Raw genomic sequence first — 23,463 nt, forward strand, 5'->3', positions numbered from 1 at the left:
CTGCACTCAGAGGCCACAAGCCATGCTGGGAACTTGGGAGTCAAAGGATACATAGCTGGCTCTTGCCAACAGTTTGCCTGGGTCACTTTTCCACCCTCCCCTGACATCAGGAGGATGTAAGGTTTGGTTAGGTTAAGCACTGGAGGCCAGCCAATGCAGAAGACACGGGTTCGACCCTGATCCAGGAAGACCGCACGTGCCGCGGAGAAGCTAAGCCCACGCGCTACAGCTGTTGAGCCTGCGCTCTACAGCCCGAAGGCAGAACTAGGAGTCCAGCGCCGCAACTAGAGTCGTGTGCCTGGAGCCACGCCCCACAGCAGGCGGAGCCCCGCCACGGGCCGCCCGCCCACTGCAGCGAAGAGCGGCCCCAGCCGCAGCAGCTAGATACAGCTCACACACAACAATGAAGGACCAATGCGGCCAAAAATTAAGTTTGTAAATAAAATCAACCTTTTAAAGATAGTTATTGAGTAAGCGAAGACCTTATCTACTCACCCACCCATCTGTTCATCTACCCACCCCCTGCACACCCACTCACAGAGCCGTGCCAGCTGCTTACCTGTCTAGTTTGCCTGCCCACCTGTCTACCTGCTGCCCACCCACCCTTCAGACCAGCCAGCGTCTCCCACACGCGCGGCCATTCGTTGTTTACTTCTCTGTCTTCTCACCCATCTATCCATCCACAGGCTCTCAGCCAGACCCTAGGGAACAAGGCCCTGCAGAAACAAAAAGGAGTGAGACATCTTTCCCACACTCCCAGAGACTCCTGTGCAAACAGGAAACAGCAGGAAGCATGGCCGTGACACCCAGCCGCTTGGGCCATGGAATGCACATTTCTGTTGCCCCCTCTGGCAGGAGAGCCCCCACCTGGAGTTTGCCACCTTGGCCCTGCAGATGGCCCAGAACCCCATGACGGGCCTGAAGGGGCCCTACTCCCCATCCCACACCCGTCTTCCTGGCCAACTCACCAGCTCTGCATCCATGCTTATGATGAGGGGATATTGGGTCCTTGCTCTGGAAGGATGGTCCCCTCCAGGGTGGGCTGGGGCCCTGGTGGACCTGCCTTCCAGCTCTGATAGCGCTCCCTGCTGGCCCTAGCTCTGTGTAGTGATGATTTTCCTAGTGTCTGTCATCACTTACCGTGAGATCATCAGCACGGAAATGTTCCACATGGGCAACGCTGTGCTCATGGCCCAAGTGAGTGCCTCTTGGAGCATTGGAGTGTGGGCCACTGTCCCAGACTCCAGGCACAAGGTGGACATCTTCAGATTCTTTCTGCCCCTCCACATGGCCTGGCTCAGGGTGATGGCCATCACTCTGCCTGGGCTGGCAGCGTTGCCAACATCAGCAACTGAGCTCAGTCTGGTCCTCCTCCTCCTCCTGGGCCAGGTCTACCTCGCTGGCTAAGCAGCTCACCAGGCGGGGTGAGTAAGGGCAGGGTGTCACAGGGGTGTCCTGGCATTAGTTGGGATGCAGGACTCCCCACATCTCAGATCCTGCAGCCTGCTCAGTCATCCTCAAACGAAGTGGCCAACGGGCATGGCTGGCCTTAGGGGAAGGTGGATTGTGGACAGAAGCAAATGAGCTGACCCAATGAGCTGGGCCTGCCCCCTTACATGCAATAGGACTCTGACCAGCTCTGCCCTTTGCCCAGAGATGCATAGAACCCAGACCCATCATGAAGATTGCCCCACTTCCAAAGTCTTCATCTTTCAGTTTGTCCATTTCTCCTCTGCTCCCTTCTATGTAGCATTCTTCAAAGCAGGCGAGGACCCCTGACCAAGGCTGCTGACGCCCAGTGAAGTCCCAGCAGGGTGGCATTGTCCTTGGGCCTCTAGATTTGTCTCTACATCTTGCTGTTGACTTTGAAGTTGGCCGTTGATTTTCCTGGACTTCAGTTTTCTCAGCTGTAATATACCAACACATCACTGGGGAAATGTGAAACTAACACCTGCATTCACTCATTCACTCAACGGCCACCGAGTGGCACAGGCCTGAGACCCCACCTCCTATTCCTGACACTTGGGTTCATCGCCATCTTTGGGGGGGCCTTTCCACTGAGCAGCCTGGACTGGATGCTGGGGGCACAGAAATAAACCAGAGCTGGGCCTTCCCTCTAGGAGCTTCAGGTTTTAACAAACACAGGTCAGGAGTTTTCAAGGGCTAGACTCCCAGGAGGTGGTGTTACTGTGTAATTGCCATTGTCATTTGGCAGGAATGGGAGAGAGAATCACCGAAAGAACCCACACCTCCTCCCCCTCAGCAGCATGACTCCCTCTTCCTGGCCCAGAAATACTCAACTGGCTTCTCATGGGTTGAGCAGTAGATATGGGCCATGGTGCCAACCGGTCTTGGGAACATGGCCTAACTGGGGGCAGTGGGACAAGATGTCCCAGCAGCCCGGTCACCAGAGTTATCTCTCAATGGGTGGGAGGCCAGAGGCTCAGGAGACAGCAGGGAGAGGGGTCCGCCTCAGCATGGAGTTTAGCTGTGGCCTGGATCCAGAGGGGGAGGGCATTTTGCCAATTGGTCCAGTGGGCCTGAGGGTTTGTGGGATGCCCTGGTGAGTACAGCGGGCTGCTAGGCATATGGATCAGGGACACAAGTATCCTCACCCAGACAGCCGACTCTTGAGGGGTGGGGGGCGTCGCCCTTCAGGTATGGCGGGGCAGGATCTGCCTCTGAGGCCAGCCCCCAAGCTCTGAGTAAGGTGCCACGTGTTTGCCCATTACAGTGTGGCTCGGAGGCTGCCTTCCTAAGCTCAACGGCTCTTCATCACTGTGGCCGGCAGACAGCTGGCCAGCAAAGTGGAGGAGTTCATCAGGCTGTGGGTGCAGGGGACGACCTGGGGGTTGGGCCTAGTGAGGCTGGGGCAGGGGGCCTTTATGAGAGCTATGCAGAAAAACCCCTGATTGGGGTAGGGACACAGGGACACAAGTCCTAGCTTTGCATTCTGTAAGCTCTGACTTTGCTTACAGGCCACACTTCTCCAAGACGGCTGAGGGGATTAAATGATATGATGAATGGGAAAGAGGGGGGCTCTCTTTTCGTGTTTTAGAGAGGGGAAGGGCTTCCAGAGACCAAGAATGGCCATATAGGAAGCGCAGATTTTAAGAGCTCTGGACTCTGGAGTCCAGCAAACAAGGACTTGAGCCCTGGCTCAACCATTCACAACTGGGGGAGCCCTAGGCAAGGTCTCTGAGTCTCCATGTCCTCATCTGTAAAGTGGGAATGACCGTGGTGCCTATCTCCAAGGGACTGGGAGCATAGAAATGGCTTTGTCTGTCCCAGGAAGCTGAAGGCCTGGCAGCAGAAGAGATGGCTGGCAGGGCTTGGGGACATCCAGATGGATCAGGCGGGAGCAGGGGTGTTGGGAGGAGGACTCTGAGCGCATCCACTACAGGGGCCTCTTTGAGGAATATCTGGAGATGGACAAGCAGTAGTGCAGCACGGTCCCTTGCGGGGTGGGGTGGGGAGGGGGTGGGGAGGGGCTGACCCGGCGGGGGAGGTGACCCAGACCTGACATGCCCCGACCCCCTCCAGTGCTGCAGTTTGGATTCATCACCATATTCGTGGAGGACTTACCACTTGCTCCCCTGTTTGCTCTGCTGAGCAGCTGAGTGAAGATCTGATTGAACGTCCACAAGTTCGGCACCGGGATCTGAATGCTCCTACTCGGAAACCATGGCCCTTCCATCATCGTGAACGTGAGAGGAGGAAGGGAGGGGGGTGAAGATCAGAGACTGGGAGCAGGCTCGAGAACAGGGAAATGGGGGCTGAGGCTAGAGACAGGGGCGAGAGATTGGGAAAATGGGCACAGGTTCATTCTGCCCGCGAGAGTGGAACCAGACCCGTTTGGGCCCTGAAAGGCGGGAGGGCCTTCCCGCCTGGAGCCCCTGCAGTTTTCTTCACCTCCTTCCCCTCGGACTTCCTGCCACGTCTCCCGTATCGGTAGGAACACCGCAGCAGACTGCGCGGCTCTGTCAGCTTGACGCGGGAGTCCGCACCTCTGGCTTACCTCACCCGGGGCGGGGCCCGGAGGGGCGGAGCGAGGAGGGGGGCGGGGCCCTCCGGAGGGCGGAGCACGGAGGGGGCGGGGCCCGCCGGGAGGGGGCGGGGCCGTGATTCTGTGGGCCCTCCGGCTCGGCCTGGGGGCGGGGCAGTGAGCTCGTGGGCGGGGCGGGGCGGGGCCTAACTGGGAGCGCTGGAAGCTGAGTCCGGGGCCGGACTAGAGGGCAGAGCCGGCTGAGGGTACTGCTAACCTGGCCGGGCCAGGCTCTAGGGTGGAGAGGGTGAAAGTGCCAATCGTGGGGCCGAGGGCCTCGCGGGACCACGCGCCCTCCGCAACCCAGGTACAAGGGCTTTCCCGACGCGAAGAGGAATCTCACTCTTGTCTGCGGGAAGCCGCTGGCTGTGCGTCTGGGCTTCATCATCACCTTCGAGGTAGGCTAAGCCCTCTGGGCGCCGGACAGACAAGAGTGCAAGTTAAGGCTGTGCCGCCGACTGGCTGTAAATGGGACATATTACAGAACGGGATCTACTTCATGGGGTCGCTATGAAGACTTCTGGCAAGCACGTGCACAGCACAGTTAGGTGCCCAGTGAATTAACTGATGTCACGACTGATACTAATACCTCTTGGTCACAGTCCTGGAACTCCTCCTAGCTTTGCTCAAGATCCTTTTTCTCCAGCTCTGATTGTTACAGGTTCTTAGTGTAGGAGTTGGAATTGTACCTCTGTGTCTTTGGGCAAATGACAACCTCTTTATGCTTTGGCTTCCTTACAGGTGAAACAGAAGTTATTTACTCCCTAGAGTTGTTGTGAGGATTAATTGAATGAATCCCCAGAACCCCTCAGAATAGTGCCTGGCAGCACCGACTCAATGGATATGAGTTTGAGTAAACTCCGGGAGTTGGTGATGGACAGGGAAGGCTGGCGTGCTGCAGTCCATGAGGTCGCAAAGAGTGGGACACGACTGAGCGACTGAACAACGAAGTGCCTTGTACTTAGTAAGCGCTTGGCAGAGTAAGATCGCTAAAGCCATCGTTCTCTTTCACCGCTCCCTTCTCCCCAGCCTCTCATCGCCTGGCTCGTGCTCGACCTGCCAGCCTCCCTGGCTACCTAGGTACGGCGCGGCCTGGCCGAGCAGGCTCTGCGAACAACGCCGAGGCGCTGCTTGGGTCAGTGCGGTCGGCGGGCCCTGACCCCGCCCCTGACCCCGCCCCTCTGCCCACCCCAGGCCCAAGGTCAGCGTTCTGGCCCCGCCCCTAGCTTGGCCCAGAGGGAGGATTGGCCGCTGGTTCTCTCATCTCCGCTGGGCCCGGCCATCACTCAGTCTCGCCTGCGCCACGCCCCTGCTTTTGTATTATGTCCACCAGAGCCCTTTCTGCTCTGGAGGGTCCTCCGCTTCGGCCTGACCCAGCCTTGCTTTCCGTCCGCTGCAGCAGGAGACGCTGTCCCTGGAGCCCAGGACTCAGGGTCCAGAGAAGTGAGACTTCCTTTCCAGGACCCTAATTCCCCCAGGATCCTCCCTCCTTTGGGGGCCTCTGCTTCCAGCTAGGAGTCAAGGCTACGGTACCTTGGCCAGCGGCCCCAAGGTCGGCCCAGGAGTTGGGGTGAGAGGGCTGGGGCTCTCTGAAAACCATTAACCCTGCATTGCCTCCCTCTGCGCGTTCCCAGTCTCCTGCCCCTTGAGCAACACTGACAATAAATCTCTCTGCGCCCCGCAGTGCCACCTCCCCACGGACGCCTTGTCCCCACCCCCTCTGTGCAGTGTCTCCTCATTACGTGCCGATGTTCTGGGGGCCAAGGTGGATATGAAGGAGTGAAGGGACCTAACCTCTCCAACTGAATGGTTACCAGTTGGCAAGGGAGAACTCATGGGATCTAGGAGTGGACTTCGAAAGGCCCTGTGCTCATCAGGGCCTTTAGTACACCTATAATCATAAAAAGGGGTTTAGTTAGGTCAGCTGAGACACCTCCCAGTGGACTTTCACACACTCTTCACCAGACCCTCCCCAAAGTCTGGTGAGGCAGTACCAGGCAGTTGTTGAGGGCACCGATTGGTAGTGGAGTCACAGACCTGGGTTTGAACATTAATTCTGACTTTTATTTGCTGTGTGACCTTTGGCAAGTTTAATTTCATCATCTGTAAGATAGGGACTTCATAGAGCTGATGAGAGATTTAAATGGGATAATGTACTTAACCTGCTCAAGTCTCACGTCCTCAACTTGAAAGTGGGAGCAGTTACCGCGTCTATCTCACAGGGTCGTGGTGGAGATTAAATGAGTATTTAGTGTGTGAAGTGCTCAGAACAGTGCCTGGCACATTAGTGTGTAATAAGAGTTACACACTAACAGGAGCCCCAGTACTTGTGTCCACTCACATTAAATGAAGTGAAGTGAAGTGAAAGTCGCTCAGTTGTGTCCGACCCTTTGCGACCCCATGGACTAGTCCATGGAGTTCTCCAGGCCAGAATACTGGAGTGGGTAGCTGTTCCCTTCTCCAGGGGATCTTCCCAAACCAGAGATTGAACCCAGGTCTCCTGCATTGCAGGCAGATTCTTTACCAGCTGAGCCACCAGGGAAGCCCAAGAATACTGGAGTGGGCAGCCTATCCCTTCTCCAGGGGATCTTCCCAACCCAGGAGTCAGGTGAATTCTTTACCACCTGAGCTGCCAGAAAACCTCGTTATAGGTGCTGTCGCCTGCCTCGGCGAGGACCAGCACCCTGCAGAGTCCTCAGGGTCCCTGATGAGTCCAAGGCTCATCATTCTCTGGGATGCTACCCAGCCCCAGGAAGTCCCCTGAGCACGTCTCTCACTTGGGAAGCTGCAGCGGAAGGGTGACCTGTCCCCTGGGAGGGAAAGCAGTGCCTCCTTCATCTTTAGGATGTCGTTCTGGGGTCCTTTCAGAGCCTCTCCTCGGCATAGGACTCCCATTGTTCCAGCCCCCCTCTTGTACCCCAGACTGGCCAAACCGGTTCTGGGGAAGGGGGGCGGGGAGCAGGCACGTTGAGACAGCCGCCTGCCTGCCTGCGAGGTTCCCTCCGCCCTCGCCTCCCCTCTCCCTGCCCCACACAATACCCGGGAGCTTGCATTGCCTGGCTCAAGGGCCATGCTGGCATCGCCCCCTGAGGACCTGGCTGCGACCCCAGAGCCCCCAGGGCAGCCTGGAGCCCGGGACCGCGCTGGAGGCTGGACGGAGCTCCCTGGTTGAGGTAGGGCCCCCCCGGCTGCCAGCAGCCCCATCCTCCTCCCACCAGTCTTCCCAGAGAGTCCTTTGTGCAGCCTCCCAGGCCTCTGATCTTGGCCCCCACACGCTGGTGGCCTCTTGGGCTTCCACAGCCTGCGTGGCCTGAGTCTCCTTTCCAGCCATGACCTCCCACTTGGCTCCCTCCATTGAGAAGAAGAGGGGCCCTGCAGGGCCCCACTCCTCGGGCAGCAGGGCAAGGGGCACCATGGAGGGGGCAGGGAAAAGCTGGGCACAGGAGGTCAGAGATGCTTTCTCCGGACCATGCCAGCGTCTAGGGCCCCTCCCTGCCAGCCTTGAGGAGTGGGTCCACTGTCCATGTGATGGGTACCCCGTGGATGGGACCCTCTGTCGACTTAAAAAAAAAAAAAAGCACAACCTGAGAGTTGTGAGTTACGTTTTATTCGGGGCAATATAGGGACTGCAGCCCTGGGAACAGTTTCTCAGAGCTACTCCACAGACGGGACGCTCATTCCCAGGCCCAGTCTACGATTCGTCTCAAGTCACACAGCTGGTCCATGTCACACAGGGCTTTGAATGTTGGCAGGGGCTCTCCCCTGTGGGTTCCCTTGCCTAGTGGGCACCCGAGGATCCTGTGATCAGGTCTTGAGCAGGGTTACCTGGGACCAGTCTCTTCCTGGGAGGTTTTTTTTTGGGGTCTAGGAGAAGGAAATGGCAACCCACTCCAGTGTTCTTGCCTGGAGAATCCCAGGGACGGGGGAGCCTGGTGGGCTGCTGTCTATGGGGTTGCAGAGTCGGACACGACTGAAGCAACTTAGCAGTAGCAGCAGCAGCAGCAGCAGAGATAAGCTATAAACACTCTAGCACTGAGGTTGAGTGGACCACATCCACAGAAGGCCACAGAGCTGGGATCCTGGCTGGATGGTCACTCTCATTGTCCATTGGCCTGGGCAGAGATGGAGGCTAACCCACCCCTGACCTCCTCCCCGGGGACCTGCCTCCAGCCTTGTCTCCTCCAAGGAAGCCTTGCACGTCTCCCTCCATTTACCCAGCCTTCTCTTCTGAGGCTTTAGTATGGAGTGCTCCTTGGAATTCCCTGGCGGCCCAGTGGGTAGGACTCAGCACTTCCACTGCACGGGGCACGGGTTCCATCCCTGGTTGGCGAACTAAGATCCCACATGCTGTGTAGAGTGGCCAAAAAAAATTTTTTTTTAATATGAGATGCTCCTGCCCCCACGGTTCCATGTTTTGCTCATTTAACCCTGCAGCTGACATGGGGAGGGGGCTTCCAGAACCCAAGTGGAGAGACTCTCCCAGAATATGAGGGAGCAGAAGCACACGCGTGTTCCTGCACAGGCGTGCCGACAGAAGCAAGTGGCGCTTCTGTGTGAAGGACTGCTGATTCCAGCGGGAAAAGAGACCTGTCTGGTGGCAGTGGTCCCCCGTGTCTCCTGCCACATGCTCCTACAACACAGGGTGCGTCTCAGCGTCACTGCCTCGGTTTTCCTACCTGTGTAATGGCCCAAGCCATCCTTGTGACTAGAGAAAGACTCAGGGTAGTGACGATCAACTGCAAAGCTCCCACTCTGTGCGAGGTGCTTTACGTGCATTATTCTTGTTTTTGGCCACACCACGCAGCATGCAGGATCTTAGTTCCCAGGGAAGTCCCCTTGCATTATTCTTCCTTTTTTAATCTTTATTTATTTTTGCCTGTGTTGGGTCTTAGTTGCGGCACGTGGAGTCCTCCTTTGCCGCCTTCGGGCTTCTCTCTGGCTGTGGCGAGTGAGGAGTATGTGGGCGCTCTAGGTGAGGCGCATGCACGGGCTTTAGTACCCCCTGCCCCAGGCACATGGGATCTTAGTTCCCCGACCAGGGATCAAACTCGCATCTCCTGCATTGGAAAGCAGATTCTTAACCCCTGCGCCACCAGGGAAGTCCTCTTAATTCTCCTATCAGCATTTTGAAGCATGACTATCCTGTTCACCAGATGAGGAAACAGACAGACTTGCTCCCTGTGGGGAGGGCCCAGAGAAGTCCATGGTGCTTAGGAGCAGCCCCACCCTGTGCTCCAGGCAGGGGGTGGAGAGAGAAGGGGAAGCCGGCAGAGGGGCTGCGCTCAGGGGGGCCGGGGCACAGACCAGCGGCCCCCACTGGGTCTTCCCTTCTTCCCTGCCCTGCAGGCTCACTGACACTGTCGCTGTTGGCTTTCGTGGCCTTCTCCCTCTCTCTGTGTACTGGACCCCTGGGTATTCCAATCAGGACAGTTTGCTATCACTTCCTTCAGGAAGCCTTCCGGGAATGCCTGGGTCGAGATGAGCCCAGCCCTCTGCTCTGACACTTCCTCTGGGCTGGTTCTTTCCAACCTGGATTGTAACTGTTTTTGTTTTGGCTTCCGCACGAGACTGGCAATCCTGCAGGGCATGAGACATTTGCCCATCTGTCTCCTCCGGTTTTTCTGGGCCTCACGTCTGTCTCTGAGTATCTGGTCTGTCTGAAATGCTCAGTGTCCCTGTCTCTGCCTCCATCTCTGGGTTCCTGAATGTCTCAGCATCTGTGGTTTTCCGGTTTGGAGTGCTTTGGGGTCTCGGTTTCTGGGTCGCTCTCTAAAGCATCCCTGTCCTCCAGCCTCAGCCCCTTGGTCTCTCCGGCTCTGTCTCCTGAGTGTCCTGGCCCTGCCAGGCAGGCGCTGCCCCTTTGGCCTGAGCGGGCCTCTGGGGAGGGGTGCATCCTTGCTGCCCAGCCTGCCCACAGCGAGGCCAGGCCTCGGGAGGCCCCCGCCCAGCCTGCTGCCTGTTCCCTCCCTCCCTACCCGTCTGCCTCACCACAGGGCTTGATGAATCAAACTCTTTGTCTGGGTGGGATCTCCCCAAGCCAGCTGGGCAGAGACAGGGCTTCCCCTGCCGGAGCAGCCGAACACCATCCGCAGCGGGCCTTGGTGGAGAGGTGAGGGGCTGCAGCGAGGGGCCGGGGGCCAGGGCTGGCGGACTCAGACCCCGCTGACTGGTAGGCCTGTTCTGAGGCTCCAGCAGCCTCGCCGGGGATGACTTCTTGCCCGAGAGGACCCACTCAGCTTGTCTTGTTCCTGGGGCTGGGAGATGGGGTCCCCTCTCTCACCCCAAGCTGGGGGGCTGGGGCTCTTTCCTGCCCTTCTCCTGGGAGGGCCCAGCCTGTCCTGGGTGGTGGCCTGCCTGCCAATCTGTGACCCTCCCAGCCAGCTTGGCATGGGTGTGGGCAGCACTCAGTACTGAAGCAACTCTGGGCACAGGAGGGGGGCTGGGTGACACCAACAAGGATCTCCGGCCTGTGTGTCTGTATCTGCTTCATGTGTTGTGAGTGTGAGTGGAACAGGAGTACGAGAAAACCTGAGCGGATGTGTAAATATCTGACGGCTCAGCGTGTGTTTGTGAAAGGGAGTGAATATATGTACTTGTATTAAAAACAGTGTGTGTGAATGTGTGAGCCTGTGAATTTGGAATGTCTGGGTGTATCTGCGAAAGCTCGTATGTCAGTGTCTGCAACTGGAAGAAGATACATGTGGATGTACGTGGAACAGACGCGGGTCTGTGCGGCAGCGTATGCATCTGTGTGTCTGATCACATGTCAGGGAGCTAGGAAATGCACGAGGTGCTTAAAGGCACAGACTCAGAGCTAGGCTGCCTGGGTTTGAATCCTGGCCCCACTGTTTACCAGATAACCTCTCTGTCTCACTTTCCTCACCTATAAAATGGGGCTAATGACAGTATCAGATCAGGGGGCCTCCCTGGTGGTCCAGTGGTCAAGAATCTGGCTTCCAATGCAGGAACTTGGGTTCGGTCTCTGGTTGGGGAACTAAGATCCCTCATGCTGTGCGCCAACTTGAACCTGCGAACCACAAGTAAAAGAAAAAAAAAAAGCACCAACTCCGGGTTGTTGGGGCTTCAGAGGATTAAATGAACTACTGTGTGTAAAGTACTTGGCCTGTCATTAAGTAAGTGCCAAGTAAGCATTAGCTGTCACCATAGAATCAAGTGTGTGAGTGTGCTGTACAGATGTGTGTGCAGGAGACTTCGTCCAGGCCTCCAGGACACAGTGCTCACTGGCCACTGCTGTCCTGTGTGTTGCTCTGATGCCTTCTCCCCTGCAGGCCCTGGTGGGTGGTGGAGCAAAGGAGGAATGGACTGTGGGCCACCCACCGCCCTCCAGCCCCATCTGGCTGGGCCGCCTGGCACTGCCCACCGCCCAGTGGCCATGTGCCAGCAGGAGAGCCTTTCCTTCGCGGAGCTGCCCGTCCTGCAGCCTCCAGGCCCCATGTGTCTGGACCTCTTCCCCGTAGCTCCGGAGGAGCTGCAGGCACCTGGCAGCCGCTGGTCTCTGGGGACCCCTGCTCCCCTCCAGGGGCTGCTGTGGCCACCGGCCCCCGGAGGCGCGGACCCCGAGCTCTCCACCAGCGGGGGAATGCGGCCTAGCCGGGCTGGCAGCTGGCCACACTGTCCTGGTGCCCAGCCCCCAGCCTTGGAGGGACCCTGGAGTCCCCAGCACCCACAGCCACAGCGCCGGGCCAGCCACGGATCGGAGAAGAAGTCAGCCTGTGAGTCACTCCGGGGGAGGGGGTGGTGGCCTGGGGAGGATAGGGGAGAGGTGGGGGAGGATAGAGGAGAGGTGCGGGAAGATAGAGGGGAGGTGGGTGGCTCTTTTAGGACCAGTAAGCCCCCAGATTCCACAGACAGGCAGGACAAGCGATAGATCTTAGGGATAAGGGACGGGGCTCAGAGGCGGCAGGTAACTTGTCTGAGGACACACGGTGAGCAGGCGTCCTTCGCCTCCTGAGCCTCTGCCCCCTGCAGCAGGTACTTCGCTTTTTCTCCACCCCTCTGGCTGACCGCATTACTCTAGGAAAAGATCCTGGCAAAACATTGGCCTTTCTCTCGGGCACATCCCTCTGATGCCCAGGGTCCCAGGGCAGTGGCAGGGAGGGGAGACCCCACTGGATGCCAGCCTGAGCTCTCTCACCCCACCCCCGTCAGGGCGCAAGATGAGGGTGTACCAGCGAGAAGAGGCCCTTGGTGGCCCCGAGGCCCACGCTGTGTTCCTGGAGCCAAGTCAGGCCGCGGAGCAGGAGCTGAGCACAGAGGAGCCCCGGCCCGCGGGGCTGCCTGGGCCTGTTCGCGGGGGCCTCGAGGGGCCTGAGCGGAGGCGCTTCTCGGCCTCTGAGCTGATGACCCGCCTGCACTCTTCCCTGCGCTTGGGGCGAAATTCAGCAGCCAGGGCACTGAGCCCAGGGTCAGGGTCAGGCCCCGGAGCTGCCCGAGAAGGTACCAGCTCGCCCCGGGGCTAAGAGCAGGCAAGAGGCAGATGCGGGGCGGGGCGGGATCACTGCACACCTGAGACGCGTGTGGTGCCCAGCACCGCTCTTGGGGCCTCCCTCAGCTCTGCCCCTCTGCAGGGAAAGCGTCTGGAAGAGACTCGCGCAGTGTAGAGATGAGGGCGGACGCCACGGCGACGCCAGCTCCTGTTGACCTGAGCGGGGTCCCCGGCAGCTGGCCGGAGCCCAGGTATCACCTCCCACCCCAGGCTCGGTCCGAGGCGGGGAGGGGCGGTGACGGGCCCTGACGCTCCGTTTCCCAGGCTGGATGCGCGGGAAGAGCCGGCGCCCGGGCCCCGGAGCGCCAGCGAGCGGCGCCAGTCCCGGTTCCTGCTTAACTGTACGTGGGGGGGTTCGCCGAGGGCGGGGCTGGGAGCTTGGGTACCGGGAAACCGGGATCTGGGGGTGCTGAGAGGTCGGGCCTCTGTGGGAGGGAGAGACCGGGACCATGAGCGTCAAGTACAGGGGGCAGCATGCAGGAGGTGCCCAAGGTTCGCGGGATGAGTGGGCGAGTGACCCGAGTCACCAGTCCCGCTCCTCGAACCGTCGGAAAGACTGGTTAGGCGAGGCGGGCCGCGGGGACAGGGCAGGGGGCCGGCGGGCGCCCCACGGCCTCCGCTCTCCGCCCAGCTGTCCTCTACCAGGAATACAGCGACGTGGCCAGCGCCCGCGAGCTGCGGCGGCAGCAGCGCGAGGAGGAGGGCGCGGCGGACGAGGCTGAGGGCGCGGAAGAGGGCCCGGGGCCGCCGCGCGCCGACCTCTCCCCGAGCAGCTCGTTCCGGGAGCAGCGCGCCGCGCGGGGCTCCACCTTCTCGCTGTGGCAGGACATCCCCGACGTGCGCGGCAGTGGCGTCCTGGCCACGCTGAGCCTGCGCGACTGCAAACTGCAGGAGGTGCGCCCGGGCCGGGGGCGGAGGGGTGGCCCAGGGGTCGGGGGCGGGTGGGTGGCAGGAGGTGGTCCTGGGGGCCGGCGAGACTGCAGGAGGTGCGCCGGGGCCGGGGCCGGGGCGGGGTCAGCGGGAAAAGGCCTAGGGTGCGGCAGGACCAGGGCAAGGACCCTAGACCAAGACCCCCGAAAGCGGGGCCTGGGAGGGAGGAGCGGCGCAGAGGGTGAAACGCAGGGTGCACGCGCGCCCAGCAGGTCCTAGAGCAGGAACCGGGTCGGCGGGAGGGCGCACGGAGACGCCAGGGCCGGTAGATCCGGGCCCCGCCGGATCCGTGCGGACTGCAAATTTGGGCTCAGCTGGGCTGCAGCCGGAGTAGCAGCAGGAGGCTGTCTCTGAACCCCACTTGGCGCTAGATCCGGATGGGGCTGGAGAAGGAAAGGGGACCGGAGCTGCGCTGAATCTAGGGAGGCGGTATCCAGGGCTGGGGTGTGCTTGGTGGGCGAAGCGAGTGCATTCAGGGTTCAGCCCTGCATCCGCCCTCACTCAGGCCAAGTTTGAGCTGATCACATCCGAGGCCTCCTACATCCACAGTCTGTCAGTGGCCGTGGGCCACTTCTTAGGCTCGGCCGAGCTGAGTGAGTGCCTGGGGACACAGGACAAGCAGTGGCTGTTCTCCAAACTGCCCGAGGTCAAGAGCACCAGTGAGAGGTGAGGCAGTGGCCCCGCCTCGAGGGGAGTCAGGCAGCCAGGCTGCAGCTGGCTGGGCTCCCGCCTCTGGGATCTCCTCCTGGCCCCAGCCCTGACCCCTGGCTGCCCTTTCAGGTTCCTGCAGGACCTGGAGCAGCGGCTGGAGGCAGACGTCCTCCGCTTCAGCGTGTGCGACGTGGTCCTGCAGCACTGTCCGGCCTTCCGGCGCGTGTACCTGCCCTACGTCACCAACCAGGCCTACCAGGAGCGCACCTACCAGCGCCTGCTGTAGGCGGGGCTCTGAAGGGGAGCGGCGAGGGGGGCGGGGTTCCAGTGGCAGTAGGTGCAGAGGCCGGGCGGAGGAGGGCTGACCTGGGGCGCCTGCCCTGGGCTCTGACCACGAGGAGGCCAGACCTGCCGAGGCCCCGAAGGACCAGAGGGGCGGCTGGAGGCGGGATCCCGCGTTCGGGGCCCCCTGTCATTGCAGACCCTCTCCCGCCCGCACTGTCCAGCCTGGAGAACCCCAAGTTCCCTGGCATCCTGGCTCGCCTGGAGGAGTCTCCTGTGTGCCAGCGGCTGCCCCTCGCCTCCTTCCTCATCCTGCCGTTTCAGAGGATCACCCGCCTCAAGATGCTGGTGGAGGTACCTGAGGGCACGAGGCTGTGGGGAGGGCTGGGTAGGGGAGAGACCTCTTTATCCTCACAGCCCCTTGGGGCGCCCAGGGCAGAGCAGGGTGCCTGGGAGAGGCCACACTGCCTCGCTGCACTGACTCCACCTTCCAGAACATTCTGAAGCGGACAGCGCAGGGCTCTGAAGATGAAGACATGGCCACCAAGGCCTTCAATGCCCTCAAGGAGGTGAGCTCAGCAGGGAGGAGGTGTCTGGCTCCCAGGGGCCTCCCCGGAACCCCTGTGTGTCTCTAAAGGAGCCTCAGTCTTCAGAGTCCCTCATCTCCAAGTGGGGGCCTGAGGCTGGGCTGCGGGAGCCTGGGCTGGGGGTGCTGCGGGTGATCTCCCCATGGTCTCCGCAGCTGGTGCAAGAGTGCAATGCCAGTGTGCAGTCCATGAAGAGGACAGAGGAGCTCATCCATCTGAGCAAGAAGATCCACTTCGAGGGCAAGGTATCCGCCCTCAGCCGGGGAGCTGGGGTACCTGGAGGGGCAGCCCTGTCACCTCCTCTCTGGGGACTGCAGGCCAGTTCATCACTGTCCAGCCCTCCACCCCCTGCCCTCTGCCCCTGGCCTGACCCCTGCCTCCTCCATCCTCCCAGATCTTCCCGCTGATCTCTCAGGCCCGCTGGCTGGTTCGGCACGGGGAGCTGGTGGAGCTGGCACCCCTGCCCGCGGTGCCCCCGGCCAAGCTGAAGCTGTCCAGCAAGGCGGTGTACCTGCACCTCTTCAATGACTGCCTGCTGCTCTCCCGGCGGAAGGAGTGAGTCTGGGCAGGATGGGGGTGCTGGTGGGTGAGACTGGAGCTCTCTTCTTCCGCACCAGTGGGCTCACAACGAGTCCACCTGCCAGGTTCTGCTGCCAGGGCACCCTAAAGGTGAGAGGCTCCCCCAGGAAAGGCAGAGCTGGGGCAAGTCCATCTTCTGGAGAATCAAGGGCTGGGCTGTGTGCCAAGAACTGTGAAGCTGCTCTGAGCTTAAGCCAATTGGAGCAGAGACTAAATGCACAACCGCCCCTGAGCCGTAGTGATAATAACGAACATTTGAGCACTTTTCCTGTGCCAGGCATGCTACGTGGATTTTCCCCTTTAGTCCTGAGTGTCTTTCTGGAAAGTAGCCTCCCTGGTTATTCTCGAGATCAAGGAGCTAGTGAGAGCAGGAACCAGGGGAGGTCAGGTCTGTCTGACGCTAGATCCCAGGCTCTTTACTGCGCTCTCCTGTCTTCCATCTGTCAAACAGAGGCTACCATGTAGGGAGATGCACTGTGATAACAACACATGAAGAGGTTAGCACACAGCCTGGCGTATACTGAACACTCACTCAGCATTAGCTGTGATTATCATAAGTCTGGGAGACTCCCTGAATGAAGTAAGCCTTAAGGATGGAGGGATGGATGTCTTATGCCATGGAAAGAGTTCAGTTCTGATTTATTTATTCATTCAGTGAAGCATCATTGAATCCCCATTCTGTATTGGGTCCTCCAGAGGGTGTTGAGAACTTAGAGAAGCTCACAGGCGCTCTCGCACAGTGAAAATAAATCCTGAAAACCACCTATTCAGGGTTTTGATGGAAGGGTTAACTGTAGTATTCCCTGGTGTGGGATGAGATTCAGTAAAACTTCATAGAGGAAGGGACGTTTGAACTGGGTGTTGAAGAATACGCAGCAGTTTTCCAGGTAGAGGTGTCTGGAGAAATACAGCCAAGTCACAGAAGCATGGGGAGCACGGTGTGTCTGGGGGGTGATGAAGCCCAGCGCGGCTGAGTTTGTAGAAAAACGGGCGAGAGAGGGAAGCTGGCGTGTTGAAAGCCACGGCAGAAAGGTTGGATTTTCTGAGGGCATGGAGAGTTAAGCGGAGGAGGCCAGTTTGGAGAACAGACTGGAAGGGAGAGACCAGAAGCTCCTGCAACTGCCCAGATAAGCGCAGAGGCTCCAGAAGTAGCAGTGGGCATGGGGACCAGTGAGCTCCGGGGACAATAAGGACGCAGACGATAGGGCACAGCTGCTGGCCGGGTGAGTGGCGGGGAGGAAAGAAGCGAGTGGAGGCCTGAGTGGCCTCGGGGGATTCACTGGTGACTTTCGGTGGAACGGGGAACTGCGGAGGGACCTGGTCTGCAGGGGAAGATACTGGTTTTGTCTAGGCCGGCTGACAGGAAGGGACTACGGAACACCCTCCACCTACCCACCTGCCCACCTTTCTTAGAAGGGTTTATCAGACCCGAAGAGTGGGGCTGGCAGAGTCAGGTGCTGTGATACGGCAGCACGCGAGCCAGAGTCCACCTCCTACACTGGTTATGGAGACAGACACAAAGCAGTCTGCAGATCTCAGCAGGGAAGCTGCCCAGGCGGCTCTATGAAACAGAGGCTTCAGAAAGAGGTTCAGAGAGAGTGGAAAGTGTGCCTGGGGCAGGGACCGTCTCCATCACCTCCCGCCATGTCAGTGAGCCAGTGAGATCAGGGGCAGGGACCGTCTCTATCACCTCCCGCCACGTCAGTGAGCCAGGAGATCAGGGGCAGGGACCGTCTGTATCACCTCCCATGAGGTCAGTGAGCCAGGGAGATCAGGGTCAGGGGCCGTCTGTATCACCTCCCGCCACATCAGTGAGCCAGTGAGATCAGGGTCAGGGACCGTCTGTATCACCTCCTGCCAGGTCAGTGAGCCAAGGAGATCAGGGGCAGGGACTGTCTCCATCACCTCCCGCCAGGTCAGTGAGCCAGGAGATCAGGGTCAGGGACCGTCTCTATCACCTCCCGCCAGGTCAGTGAGCCAGTGAGATCAGGGGCAGGGACCGTCTCCATCCCTCCTGCCAGGTCAGTGAGCCAGTGAGATCAGGGGCAGGGACTGTCTCCATCACTTCCCATCTCTATCAGTGAGTCAGTGAAATCAGGGGCAGGGACCGTCTGTATCACCTCCCATGAGGTCAGTGAGCCAGTGAGATCAGGGGCAGGGACCGTCTCTATCACCTCCCACCTCTGCCAGTGAGCCAGTGAAATCAGGGGCAGGGACCGTCTTCATCACTTCCCACCTCTATCAGTGAGTCAGTGAGATCAGGGGCAGGGACCGTCTGTATCACCTCCCGCCACGTCAGTGAGCCAGTGAGATCAGGGGCAGGGACTGTCTGTATCACCTCCCGCCTCTGCCAGTGAGCCAGGAGATCAGGGGCAGGGACCGTCTTCATCACCTCCCACCTCTGCCAGTGAGCCAGTGAAATCAGGGGCAGGGACCGTCTGTATCACCTCCCGCCTCTGCCAGTGAGCCAGGAGATCAGGGGCAGGGACCGTCTCCATCACCTCCTGCCAGGTCAGTGAGCCAGTGAGATCAGGGGCAGGGACCGTCTCTATCACTTCCCACCTCTATCAGTGAGTCAGTGAGATCAGGGGCAGGGACCGTCTCCATCCCTCCTGCCAGGTCAGTGAGCCAGTGAGATCAGGGGCAGGGACCGTCTCCATCCCTCCTGCCAGGTCAGTGAGCCAGGAGATCAGGGGCAGGGACTGTCTCCATCACTTCCCACCTCTATCAGTGAGTCAGTGAGATCAGGGTCAGGGACTGTCTGCATCACCTCCCGCCTCTGCCAGTGAGCCAGTGAAATCAGGGGCAGGGACCGTCTGTATCACCTCCCGCCTCTGCCAGTGAGCCAGGAGATCAGGGGCAGGGACCGTCTCCATCACCTCCTGCCAGGTCAGTGAGCCAAGGAGATCAGGGGCAGGGACTGTCTCCATCACTTCCCACCTCTATCAGTGAGCCAGGCTGATTGCAGTCCTCATTTTGCTAACTGCCCTGTGCAGCCTTGCTTTCTTGAGGAGGGTCCTAGGGACAGATGACGCCTTCTCTTCTCTTCCCATCAGCAGTCACCTCGTCCCGAGGGTGGGTCCAGGCTGACCTCGCCCCCCTGTTCTAGGCTGGGGAAGTTTGCCGTCTTCGTTCACGCCAAGATGGCTGAGCTGCAGGTGAAGGACCTGAGCCTCAAGCTGCAGGGCATCCCCGGCCACGTGTTCCTCCTTCAGCTCCTCCACGGGCAGCGCACGAAGCACCAGTTCCTGCTGAGGGCCCGGACGGAGTGAGTGGGCCTGGGTTTAGGGAGCAGACCCCCCAGGCAGGTGCACGGCCTTTCATCTCTGTCTCAGGATGGTGGCCTAAGGCTGGAGCTGGCAGGGACGGCATCCAGGGGGCCCTGGACCTGTTCTGTGCCCATCCTCAGAGCTGGGTGGGCGCTGGCTTGGGTGGGCCTTGGGGTGGAGACAGCTGACCCGGGTCCCACGTCTGCGCGTCATTCCCTGTCCTCCCAGCCCTGGTTTCCCCACCGTGGCCCCGGGAGACTGCAGTTCTCATGTCGGGACAATTCAGCCTCCCTCTCCCTAGGAGTGAGAAGCAGCGGTGGATCTCGGCCATGTGCCCCTCCAGCCCTCAGGAGGACAAGGAGGTCATCAGCGAGGGGGAAGGTAGCAGCCTGCCCCCCACCACGAGGGCCACGTTCCCCGGGCTGGGTGCCGCATCGCGCTCCCCTTCCCCCCGGCGCTGGGCACCGTGTTACCCGCGGGGCCGGCAGGGAGAGGGGTCAGCCTGGGGCGGGGTGGGTCTGCGAGACCCTGGGGGACGGGCGGGCTCCACGTGCAGTCAGCACGCTGGAGAGGATGCAGCCTTGCCCACCCCCCATGCCATCCCCGCAGAAGCCCCTCTTATGAGTTAGAAAACAGATTCGCAGAGGGCAAGTGGCTTGTCCGGGTTCAGCGGTCAGCGGCCGAGCTGGGACTGGAACTGCGTCTGTCTGTCGCTCTGCATCAGCTGCAGAGAGGACAGCAGCAGAGTGGCCGGGAGGGGCGCGGGTGGCGGCAGGCCGAGGGATCTGCTCTGCTGATCCAGAGGCTTCTCTGGGCGTGAAATGAGGCCGGTGAGCCAGGGTGCAGCCCAATCAGAGGACGCCTTGGTGGGAGCGTGGTGGGAGCCAGGTAGTTATGCAGGGTTTTTGAGCAGGGGTGTTAGGGCTGAGCCAACGAAAAGGAAGGTAAGAAGCTCGTTTCCACCCAGTGATTTCCATGTGCTGTGGTGCCGAGGCCTTTGTATATGCCTTTATTTTCTGCCTGCAATGAGGGAGCCCCAGTTCGATCGCTGGCTCGGGGAGATCACCTGGAAGAGGGAATGCGTACTGCTCACGACAACCCCCTTAGGTAGATTCATTCTTCGTATCTGAGAACACTGAGGCCCGGGACTGTTAGGCAGCTTGCCCACGGTCAGTGAGCTGGGATTCAAGCTTGGTCTGGCTGCGAGGCCTGTGGTTTTCCTGACACTCCCAGTCCACCTGGGAGTGTGGTCGAATGGGCTGAGGCCTGGACTGGAGTTGATTCTCTAACTGGCGTTAGAGGTATTTGGGCTGGAGAGTGAACTTGCCCCTCCAAGGAGGTGGTCAGGGAAGGCCCCTGAAGGATGGGGATGGGCAGCCACGATGGTGTCTGGGAAGAGCACTCTTGGAAGGGGAAACAGCCGTGCAAAGGCCCTGAGGCAGGAGGGAGCCTGGAGTGTTTGGGGAACAGCACGATGACAAGTGTGCAGCTGAGCTTGACCGAGGAGGAGGAGGAAGATGAGGAGGAGGTGAGGAGGTGAGGAGGTGAGGAGGTGAGCAGGGGCAACCTAGGCTGTGCAAGGCTTTGGAGGCTGTGGGAGGACTTGTATTCTCAGAGGAGCGGGAAGCCCTGGAGGGTTGTAAGTGGCCGTGGTGGGGTTTGAGTCTCCGCTGAGAAGGGTGTGTGGAGGGAGCATCAGAGCAGCATGACTTCACACGAAGGGTGCGTGTGTGCTGTTGCGTCCGACTCTGTGCAACCCCACAGGCTGCAGCCCGCCAGGCTCCTCTGTCCAAGGGATTCTGCAGGCAAGATTACTGGAGTCGGTTATGATTTCCTCCTCCAGGGGATCTTCCCAACCCAGGGATCAAACCCATGTCTCTTTTGTCTCCTGCCTTGGCAGGTGGATTCTTTTTTTTTTTTTTTAGGTGGATTCTTTACCACTGAGCCATACAAAGGGGCCATTACTGTTTTGTAGAGACAGACCAGGAGGTCAGGAGCAAAATACTGAATTGAGCTGGGAAGCTGGGAGCCCAGGGCACAGAAGTAGTAATCGAAGCTCGGAGGCACTGGACTCACTTAGCACTCGTGTTTAGGGTCGGAGAGGAGAGCGGCTAGGGTGGTCCGGCGATGAGCTGCAGTAGCCGCGCTTTCTTTCTTCCCTCCCTCCCGCTATCTTCTCCCCCCGCCCTGCCCCATCCTACCCTGGGGATTCCCTCATTCTCCCTTGGGTTCTCAGACCACCCCCAGGTTCAGTGTGTCAGAACATATAAGGCATTGCAGCCAGACGAACTGACTTTGGAGAAGACGGACATCCTGGCCGTGAGGATGCGGACAAGTGACGGTGAGATGGACCCCTGGACAGGCCTCCTGATGGGGGCTTTGGGGGCAGGAGGCAGCTAGACGGCTAAGCCTTCACAGGAAAAAGCTACACCAGGGTTCACCCACCACAGCATGCAAGAATCAATTTAGACAAGAAGATGAACTTCCCGCTTGCAAAGGTGTAGGGTTGAGAGTAACCGGTGGGGGAGAAGTGGGGAAATCCCTCCTCGGAGAGCATCGGGAACAACAGATCACAAATCCACCTACCAGTCTGCGAGAGGTGTGCCCCTTCCTGCCCCCGGGAGATGCTGAGATGGTGTTCTCTCAGCCCCGAGGCGCGGATGGGGCTTGCGCCAGGGCCCAGGTGTTCCTTGGATGCCACTGACGCTGCCCCGGCCTGTGTGCCCTTAGGCTGGCTGGAGGGGGTGCGCCTGGCAGATGGTGAGAAGGGCTGGGTGCCCCAGGCCTACGTGGAGGAGATCAGCAGCCTCAGTGCCCGCCTCCGGAACCTGCGGGAAAATAAGCGGGTCTCAAGTGCCACCAGCAAGCTGGGGGGGCCCCCCGTGTGATGGCGGCCGTGGCCCGGGACAGCAACCCCACACCGCCGCCTGGACAGGTGTGCAGGGGACCTGCGGTGTCCCCATGCCTCCCCCCCACACTGCCACCGCTGCCGCTGGGGCTCCTGTTCTCATGCCCGGCTTCGAGGGTGCAGGCTGGACGCAGGAGGGGGTTGCCTCCACAGTCTCCCCTGTCCTCCAGCTCCTCCAAGTCCACACTTCAGGGATGAGGGTCGTTTATGGCTCTGGCTCATGCCCTCCAGAACCTGGCCTCTCCCTTTCTTGCCCTCCACCCTGGCCATCTTGGTCCCTCTGGCAGGGACCTGGCTGGCAGGGGCTCTGGGCGCTGGGCCCTATCTGTGTAGACAGATCTGGAGTCTTCTGGCCTGAGCCTGTGTGGGCCCCGGTTGCTGTAACTTACCTGTAAATAAACGCCCGTGATGCCTTTGCTTGGAGTCTGTGAGCCTCATGGTACCGCTTGGACCCCAGCCCCGCTTCCCAGCTAGAGATGGAGGGTTGGGCCTCTCCCATCATCCAGGATTAAGGATCCACCTTCCGATGCAGGGGATGCGGGGTCGATCCCTGGTCGTGGAACTAAGATCCCACGTGCCCCAGGGGGCAACTAAACCCCGGTGCTGCAACTGGGGAGAAGCCCACACGCCGTCAACTGCGGAGCCGGGCTCTCAAGAGCCTGAGCACCACGGCTGGGGAGATCAAGACCTGCAGCAGCCAAGGAAAAAGGTCGGGAGGCTCTCTGACTGCTCACCTCCCCCTAGGACCTCCCCTTCTGTAGAGTTCACCTCTTGACCAGACCATGATGAGAGGAGCTGCATGTCATTTAGACCGCTTTGGGCAAAACAATAGATTCAAATAGGCTTAAATATTAAGGAAGATTTATTTGTTCTTGGATTTGTTTCTTACAGCTTCTTTAACAAATGATTACAAACTAAGCGATTTAAAAACAATAGGAATTTCTTCTATCCTTTCTGGAGACTGGCATCCTGAAGTCTTTGAGCCAGAATCCAGGTGTGGGCAGGGCGGTGCTCTGGCAGGGGCGGTGTGCTCTAGGGGGAGTTGTCCCTGGCCGCTTCTGGTGGCTGCCAGCATCCTGCGCTTGTGGCCGCATCACTCCAGGCTCTGCTTCTGTGGTCACATTGCCTTCTTTATGTGTCTGTCTGATCTCCCTCTTATCAGGATACCTGTGGTTGCATTTGGGGCCCATGCAGATAATCTCCCCACTCCACATCTTTCATTTAAATCCCATCTGCCAAGAACTGTCGCCTCTGCCTTTGTCTGATAAGATATCATTCCCAGGGTCTCCTCTGGGAGGGCGTTTCTCAGCCAGGGGAGTGGCAGTGTATGCTTCAGGCAATGCTTCAGGCAAGGCCGGACCCAGTGGCTCAGAGATGTCAGTGGCAGCCCCGCTTCCCGGTTCCTCTGCTCTGCTGTCCTCAGGCTTCACACTAAGACTCTTCTTCATTTACATCCCAGGTTGAGGAAGAGACCCGCCTTCACCCTACCATCCCCTGTCAAACTCCCAGGACATTTTGGACCTGGGTGGGTCGTAAGGCTCCCGCTGTGCTGATCACAGTGGCCAGGGTTGGTGTGCGCTAACAGACCTCACCTAGGTCGTATGCTTTTCTCTGGAACCAGGTTAATTTCTCTGGAACCCTATGGATCCCCACGTAGGATCACATGACTGCTGCAAAGGAGGGGTGGGTGCTAGGGTGGCCAACAT

At 59.6% G+C, this 23,463-nt stretch overlaps 1 protein-coding gene across 8 annotated transcripts; it reads left to right on the top strand.

Annotated features, from left to right (window-relative positions):
* Positions 1 to 4,230: 4,230 nt before the first annotated feature.
* On the top strand, positions 4,231 to 22,178 carry ARHGEF19 (Rho guanine nucleotide exchange factor 19). 8 transcript variants are annotated; one of them, XM_059876911.1, is made up of 16 exons: positions 4,234 to 4,443; positions 11,335 to 11,778; positions 12,215 to 12,502; positions 12,634 to 12,742; positions 12,816 to 12,892; positions 13,183 to 13,445; positions 13,987 to 14,147; positions 14,262 to 14,414; positions 14,639 to 14,768; positions 14,909 to 14,983; positions 15,157 to 15,246; positions 15,396 to 15,556; positions 18,690 to 18,848; positions 19,136 to 19,230; positions 21,086 to 21,190; positions 21,580 to 22,173. In XM_059876911.1, the coding sequence occupies exons 2-16, from the start codon at positions 11,364 to 11,366 to the stop codon at positions 21,735 to 21,737; spliced, it is 2,439 nt and encodes an 812-aa protein (XP_059732894.1). In that variant the 5' UTR covers positions 4,234 to 4,443; positions 11,335 to 11,363; the 3' UTR covers positions 21,738 to 22,173. The 8 variants fall into 8 exon arrangements, with proteins under 8 accessions (XP_024833896.1, XP_059732894.1, XP_024833900.1 ...); XM_024978132.2 differs by having other exon boundaries at positions 19,151 to 19,230; XM_059876896.1 differs by having other exon boundaries at positions 4,352 to 10,154.
* The last annotated feature ends 1,285 nt before the right edge of the window (positions 22,179 to 23,463 follow it).

This window comes from Bos taurus, chromosome 2 (genome assembly GCF_002263795.3).
Source record: "Bos taurus isolate L1 Dominette 01449 registration number 42190680 breed Hereford chromosome 2, ARS-UCD2.0, whole genome shotgun sequence".
NCBI lineage: Eukaryota > Metazoa > Chordata > Mammalia > Artiodactyla > Bovidae > Bos > Bos taurus.

What these genes read in the sequence shown, in the direction of transcription:
- ARHGEF19 (XM_024978128.2), top strand. Translation starts at nt 11,364, where the DNA reads ATGGACTGTGGGCCACCCACCGCCCTCCAGCCCCATCTGGCTGGGCCG. An exon ending in ATCGGAGAAGAAGTCAGCCT is followed by an intron (nt 11,779 to 12,214) that starts GTGAGTCACTCC and finishes CACCCCCGTCAG; the next exon opens with GGCGCAAGATGAGGGTGTAC. An exon ending in GAGGATGCGGACAAGTGACG is followed by an intron (nt 21,191 to 21,579) that starts GTGAGATGGACC and finishes GTGTGCCCTTAG; the next exon opens with GCTGGCTGGAGGGGGTGCGC.